Here is a 7,836-nt window from a genome sequence, read left to right on the forward strand (position 1 = left end):
AATGTTTTCGGTTGAAAATATTAACTTTTTTTAACTGGAAATTTAACTATTCAATGCTAGACTTGAAAGGCACCTTTTTAGTTAATAATCCGTTAGGTGATTCAAGTGTAAATAATAATAAATAATAATAATAATAATAATGATAATAATAATAATAATAAATAAGGACGTTACCTATGAACTGGCATATTTCTTTGAGCGTTTTTTTCACGTTCATGGCCTCTTCGTATTTGGTGGTATCTTTAGGCTGATTGGCGAGACATCGTTCTAGGGTATCTAATACTATGATGATGGATTCGTAGCAGTTTCGATCCTGGTCTGTGGAATGGAAGGACCGTTGACCTCCTGTCGAGGGTACCATTTCGTTGACGCGTTGCAGCATCTTCGTTAGGCCGGATATCACGAGGGAAAATCGGTAGCGCGAAATTTTAATCAAACATTTTTTGTTCTTCTCCTCGTTCAGCCGGGAGTGTGTGGTCTGTGGACCAGTTCGACATGGCAACTGAAAAGTAATATCCATTTATTATTTTAATATTAAGAGTCTACAATTTTTGATGATTTATTAAGTTCTCTGAATTTTAAATATGTTAGAACTAAAAATTTTTCTCTTTAAAGGATTAAATTCTCTCAGAATTCTGTATAAAATGAGCTCAGGATGAAGCCAGTTCGTCTATTTTTTAATTAGATATTGAAAAAAAGTTTAGGCTTCATGTTTTCTTAAATTTTCAATAATTTTCTTAAGAATTCAATATTTTTTAATGTTCTTGGGCTCATTTTGAAGCTATTTTTCCGCAGTATCATAACAGCTTATAAGTATATAAATCTTGAACATTGCTCGAGAATGTTCAACAAAATACTTCAATTTTTGACTATATGGTTGATGTTCCAGCTCAAAAAGATAAATTTTCAACAAAATAGTTACATTTTTAACCGAAAAGAGAATTCTTTAACTAAAATTATGAATCTTCGACAAAAAAACTGAATTTTTAAGAAAATAGAAGAGGAAATTTCTACCAAAAATATGAACTTTCAAATATAAAAGAGCAATTTTCAACAAAAATAGGAAAAGAAATTTTGTCGAAAATTCATTGTTTCGGAGAGAAAATACTTTGACTTTAAAATTCAACAATTCGGTTGATTTTTCTTCCTTCTTGGCTGAAAAATGGTTCTGAATTGAAAATGCAACTCTTCGTTGAAAATTTATATTTTTTATTTAAAAATTAATCTCTTTTAGTACAAAATCAATCTTTTTTTAGTTAAAAATTAAACTGCTTGGTTATAAATGAATTTATTGCGATTAAAGATTTTTTTCTTTCATAAATGACATCACTCTTGGTTGAAGATTGAACTTTCTTCTTGAATATTCGTCTTTTTGGTAGAAAATTATTCTTGTTCCTTGAAAATTTTATTTTTGTGGTTAAAGATTTATCGAAATGGTTACAAATTTAACTTTTTTTATTGAAAATTCATGTATTTTGTTGAAAATTCAACACTTTTGTTATACCGTTATTATTTTTTTGTTTTAAATTAAACTATTGTGTTGAATAAATCGTCTTTTTAGTAAAAAATTTCATTATTTCTTAAAACCTCGTCTTTTTCGTAGAATTAATCTTCTTAGTTAAAAATTCAATAATTTTAGCGGAATTTTTTGTCTTGGTGAAAATTTCATCCATTGTTAGAAAATTCCCCTTTTTTATAGAAAATTAATCTTTTTGGATGAAAATTTAAGAATTTTAGTGGATTTTTTTTTCTTGGTTGAAAATACAATCATTGTGTCGAAAATTCGCATTTTTTAGTAAAACTGGTAGAAAATTAATCTTTTTGCATAAAAATTTAATAATTTTAGTGGAATTTTTTTCTTGGTGAAAATTTTGACCTTTTTGTCGGAAATTCGCGTTTTTTAGTAGAAAACTAATCATTTTGGACGAAAATTTAATAATTTTAGTGGATTTTTTTTTTAATTCGATCATTGTGTAGAAAATTCATTTTTTTAGTAAAAAATTAATATTTTTGTTTTAAAATTAATTTTTCTGTTGTAAATTCAAATATTTGGTTAAAAATTCATCTTTTTTTATAGAAATTTTATTTTTGTGTTTAAAACCTCATCATTTCGTTTGATAATTTAACTTTTTTGTTAAAAATCCGTTTCTTTCCTTTGATAAAAATGAATTTGGTATTTTTTCATAGAAAGTTCATTTTTTGGGATAAAAATTAATATTTTTAAAAGATAATGTAACTGTTTGGTTATAAATGTTGTGCACTTTGTTGAAAATTGGTCTTTTTGGTAGAAAATTAATCTTCTTATTTGAAAAATTAATAATTTTGGTGATATTTTTTTCTTGGTTGAAAATTTTCTATTGTGTTGAAATTTCGTCTTTTTTGGCGGAAAATTCATGTTTGTAATCGAAGACTCATCTATTTGTTTGATAATTTTCATTTTTTGTTAAAAATTTGTTTTTATTTGTTGTTGAAAATTTAACTATTTAGTGGATAATTCGTCTTTTTGGTAGTGAAATCATTTTTGTAGTTAAGACTCATCTACTTGTCTGATAATGTACCCTTTTTGAAGAAAAAAAATCGTTCTTTTTTGTTGTCGAAAATTGAGCTATTTGGTTGAAAATTCATCTTTTTTTGGTTGAAAATGCATCTTTGTGGTAGAGAATTACACTACTTGGTTATCATTTCTGCTTAAAATGTATATATTTTTGTTGAAAATTTAAATATCATGTTGAATAAATTTTCTTTTTTGTTAAAAAATTAACTTGAAATTAAACTATTGTATTAAAAAGTCATCATTTTTTAATGAAAATTAAACTATTTTATTAAAAATTCTTTTTTGCTGAGAACTAATTTCTTTTAATAAACATGTAACTTCCATTTTCGGTTGAAAATTTAATTTTTATTTTGGTTCAAAAATTACTATTTGTTTAAAAATTCGTGTCTTTTATTGAAGTATATTCTTTTTTTTATGTGTAAAAAATTGAATTATTTTGTTGAAAATGCGTCTTTTTTCATAGAAAATTTATCTTCTTAGTTGAAAATTCAATCATTGAATTTTTTTTCTTTCTGGGCTGAAAATTCAACAATTGTGTTGAAAAATGATCTTTTTGATAGAAAATTTATCTTGTTGATTAAAAATTATTTTGTTAATTGAAAATTTCACTATATAATTTTTGGTTAAAATATATTTATTTTTGTTGAAAATGTAACTATCGTGTTGGATATATTTTTTTTTTAATTAACCTTCTTGCTTGAAAATTCTTCAGTTTGGTTAAAAAAATTTCCTGCTAGAAAATTCAACTATTTGTATAAAAATTCATTGTTTTTGAAGAAAATTAATCTTTTCGATTGAAAAGTCGTTTGTTTTTTCAAATTCATCTTTTGTCGTAGAGAATGTAGTAGAATTTTTTAGAAAATGTATATTTGTGGTTAAAGACTTCTCTTTGTTTGAAAATTTAACTTTATTGTTTAACATTCGCTTTTTTTTGAAAATTCATTTTGTTAATTGAAAATTTCACTATATCATTTTTACTTAAAATGTCTCTATTTTTGTTGAAAATTTAACTATCATGTTGAATAAATTTTCATTTTTGTTAAAAAATTAATCTTCTTGCTTGAAAATTCAACAGTTTGGTTAAAAAAAATTCCTGCTAGCAAATGCAACGTATTTGCATAAAAATTCATTGTTTTTGGTAGAAAATTAATCTTTTCGATTGAAAATTAGTTTCTTTTTTATTGTTTCAAATTCATCATTTTTGGTACAAAATTCATTTTTGTAATTGAAGAGTCATCTATTTGTTTGCTAACTCAACTTTTGGCTAAAAATTTAACGTTTTTGTTAAAGATTCAATTTCTTAGTTTTTGAAAATTTAACTATTTAGCTGAAATTTTTAGAAAATTTATATTTATGGGTAAAGACTTATCTCTTTATTTAAAAATTTTAATTTTTGTTTACCATTCGCCTTTTTTTAAATTCATTTTGTTAATTGAAAATTTCACTATATCATTTTTGGTTAAAATGTCTCTATTTTTGTTGAAAATTTAACTATAATGTTGAATAAATTTTCGTTTTTGTTAAAAAATTAATCTTCTTGCTTGAAAATTCAACAGTTTGGTTAAAAAAAATTCCTGCCAGAAAATGCAACTATTTGGATAACAATTAATTGTTTTTGTAAGAAATTAATCTTTTCGATTGAAAATTTGTTTTTAGTTGTTTCAAATTCATCTGAAGAGTCATCTATTTGTTTGATAATTTATCTTTTTGGCTAAAAATGTAATGTTTTTGTTAAAAATTAATCTTCTTTGTTTTTGAAAATTTAACTGTTTAGATGAATTTTTGTAGAAACGTATATTTGTGGTTAAAGACTTATCTGTTTGTTTTATAATTTAACTTTTTTGTTTAACATTCGCTTTTTTTTTGAAAATTCATTTTGTTAATTGAAAATTTCACTATATCATTTTTACTTAAAATGTCTCTATTTTTGTTGAAAATGTAACTATCCTGTTGAATAAATTTTATTTTTTGTTAAAAAATTAATCTTCTTGCTTGAACATATAACAGTTTGGTTACAAAAAATTTCCTGCTAGAAAATTCAACGTATTTGCATAAAAATTCATTGTTTTTGGTAGAAAATTAAACTTTTCGATTGAAAATTCGTTTGTTTTTTGTTGTTTCAAATTCATCTTTTTTAGTACAAAATTCATTTTTGTAATTGAAGAGTCATCTATTTGTTTGCTAATCCAACTTTTGGCTAAAAATTTAACGTTTTTGTTAAAAATTTAATTTCTTAGTTTTTGAAAATTTAACTACTTAGGTGATATTTATAGAAAATTTATTTTTCTGGGTGAAAACTTATCTCTTTGTTTTAAAATTTAACTTTTTTGGTTTATAATTCTTTTTTTTTTGAAAATTCATTTTGTTAATTGAAAATTCCACTTTATCATTTTTGCTTAAAATTTATGTATTTTTTTTTTTTTTGAACATTGAACTATCGTGTTGAATAAATTATCTTTTTTGTTAAAAAATTAATCTTCTTGCTTGAAAATTCAACTATTTGGATAAAAATTCATCGTTTTTAATAGAAAATTAATCTTTTCGATTGAAAATTCGCTTGTTTTTTGCTGTTTCAAATTCATCTTTTTTGGTACAAAATTCATTTTTTGGTTAAATACTCATCAGTTTCTTTGAAAATTTATTTTTGTCGTTCTTTTAAACTGAAAATTTATCTATTCCATTTTTTGAAAATTTGTTTTTATTATTGAAAGTTCTACTATTTGGTTGAAAATTCATCTTTTTGGTAAAAAAAATTCATTTTTGAGGTTATAGGCTACTGTATTTGTTTGAAAATTGAACCTTTTATTAAAACTTCATTTTTGTTTTTGTAGAAAATTAAATTATTCAACTGAAAATTTACCTATTCCATTTTCGGCTGAAAAGGGAACTACTTAGAATTAAAACTCCATCTATTGTGTAGCCTATCAAACGTTGATCCATGTGTTGATTGATGCGAATACGAACGTGTAAACATTTTCATTCATGCATTCGTAAAGCCCCCGGAGTGGGGAAGCAGGATTCGAAAGATCAGCCGCGATTGGACTGAACACGGAAGTCCGCGGGGAGGGGGGGGGGGGGGAAAGACGAGAACGAACAAGACTATACACTATCCGCAAGGTCAAACTGCATACGAGGACGCCAGCGGGCTGGAGGGGGAAACGGTGAAAATCTCCAAAGAATTTCGATGAATGAATCTGCTTCCAAAAACACACTCTGCCAATGAGAGATAACGAATTCGCCTCAATAGCGTTTTGCTACTCTCCAGAAATATTACTAAAAATAATAGATGGAGTATCGAAATAAATTACCTCACAAAATCTAAATATCAATAATTAAAATATAAAAAAAAATGGAACTACTATAATCTGTCTTGCGCGAATAGAAGGAGTGGGGAGAGAAAATGCTCCAAAATCAAAACAGAAGAAGGAACTTGAAATAGAACACGTGCATTTTTGACATAACGATTTTCAAAAGATCCGAAGGGCGGGTCTATTTTTTCTCCCGGGATAAGTTTTTTTTTAATTACTCAAATTTAAATTCAGCAAGAGGAAGGTTTTTTGAGTTTTAGATTACCGTTAAAAATTAGGTGCACACAATGGGAAATTGAGAATGAGAAAAATTCATTTTGGAACAAAAAACTTTTGACACTTACTTACCTAACCTCAAAATCGCGAATCATATCCTTCACGAAAATAAGGATAATTAGGAATTTAGAGAGTGTAAATTCTCGGAATAAAAGGCAGGAGAAAAATAGAGGTGGAGAAATGTAAGGGAGGATTTTGGAGGTAATGAAGTGGAAAATGTTTTCGCAGAAAACAATAAAAGTAGAGTTAAGTAAGAGTGTTTACCTGGTCCTCGAATCGCGCAATGAGCGAGTTCGCCCACTCTCCCGGCTTTTGCGTCCCCATCGATATCCGTTTTTTACCGGTAATTCATTGACGGAATGTCATAATAATTTTTTCGGTTTTCACAATCACGGTAGTCAGTCATTCACATTCAGTTCTGCACCATCAGGGGATCAGATCAGCAGAGTCTCTGGGTCGCGATCAGGACGTCGACTGGCGAGGGAGGATTGTGATTGGCCGAGAGGTTAGGACAGGACCAATGAGGAGGTTAGGTCAGGAGAATATAATATGAATTGTCGTCCCTCCCCCACCAAGGGACCGTGCCATTCATAAAGAGCGATTCAGATCTTGACACTCCCTTCCAGTGGGAACTGGAATGATCGGTCGATATGTGCTGAAAATTCCTTCAATGAAATTCACTGAAAACCTTCAACGTCTTTTTTTCTTCTTTAATTAAAAATTTTACCAAATCGAAATACGGAAAAATCAATATTAGGCATTTTAGAGGCAATATATTTGGTCTGTTTGATCAAAATTCAACTTTCTTGGCAGATAATTTAATTATTTGATTGGAAATTTGTCTGTTTTTATAGAAAGTTATTCTTCTTGATGAAAATCCATGTATTTTGTTAAAATTGAAAAATGTTGCTAAAAAGTAATCCTTTTCGGGTAGAAAATTAAATTATTTTATTGGAAATTGTCTATTGTTGAAATTCATTTTTGTTGAAAATTAATTTGTTCTAATGAAATTAACTTTTGTTTTTCGCCGAAAATAATAAAAAAAAGATATATAAATTTATTCTTTTTTATAGGATTTCGAATTTTATTTGAATCTTATTTAAATTTCTTAAATTTAATTCACATTTTTGGTTGAAAATTTACCTATCTGTTTCAAAATTCATGTATTTTATTAAAATATCTTCTTTTTTGATAATTCAGTAATTTAACTTTTTTTTTGCTGGGTTTAAAATTTAACTTTATGTTTAAAAAATTATCTTTTTTGGTAGAAAATTAATCTTGTTGATTGAAAATTCTTTTTCTTTGTGAAAATGTAACTTCTGTTTATGGTACAAAATTTAAATATTTGGATGAAAATTCGTAATTTTCATAGAAAATTACTCTTCTTGGTTAAAAAAACCCTGTATTTTCTTGAAATTAAATTATTTTATTAAAAAGCCATAATTTTTTTTTAATTTAACTGTTTTATTGTAAACGATTTTGTTAATTTTAAAAAACTTTTTGGTCAAAAATTCGTATTTTTGTGTTGAAAATTGAATAATTCAACTCTTTTTTTCTTTTTGGGTTAAAATTAAAATATTGTGTAGAAAAATGATATTTTTTGGTAGAAAATTAATCTTGTTGATTAAAAATAATATTTTGTTTGTTAAAATTTAACTTATATTTTTGTTAAAAAATTGAATTATTTGGTTGAAAAAT

The 7,836-nt window shown here is 25.9% G+C and overlaps 1 protein-coding gene across 9 annotated transcripts in view; it reads right to left on the reverse strand.

Moving 5' to 3' along the window:
* LOC117175261 (neurofibromin) overlaps positions 1 to 6,596 on the reverse strand; it is a 133,535-nt gene extending 126,939 nt beyond the window's left edge. For 8 of the 9 annotated variants that reach the window (XM_033364963.1, XM_033364962.1, XM_033364961.1 and 5 more), the window contains exons 1-2: positions 6,403 to 6,596; positions 175 to 502 (exon numbers count right to left, since the gene is read on the reverse strand). In XM_033364963.1, the coding sequence (XP_033220854.1) occupies positions 175 to 502; positions 6,403 to 6,462 (388 nt within the window). In that variant the 5' untranslated portion in view covers positions 6,463 to 6,596. The remainder of the gene's footprint in view (positions 1 to 174; positions 503 to 6,402) is intronic. The other variant, XM_033364958.1, reaches the window with a different exon arrangement.
* Between the last annotated feature and the right edge of the window lie 1,240 nt (positions 6,597 to 7,836).

Source organism: Belonocnema kinseyi, chromosome 6 (genome assembly GCF_010883055.1).
Source record: "Belonocnema kinseyi isolate 2016_QV_RU_SX_M_011 chromosome 6, B_treatae_v1, whole genome shotgun sequence".
NCBI classification, from domain to species: Eukaryota; Metazoa; Arthropoda; class Insecta; order Hymenoptera; family Cynipidae; genus Belonocnema; species Belonocnema kinseyi.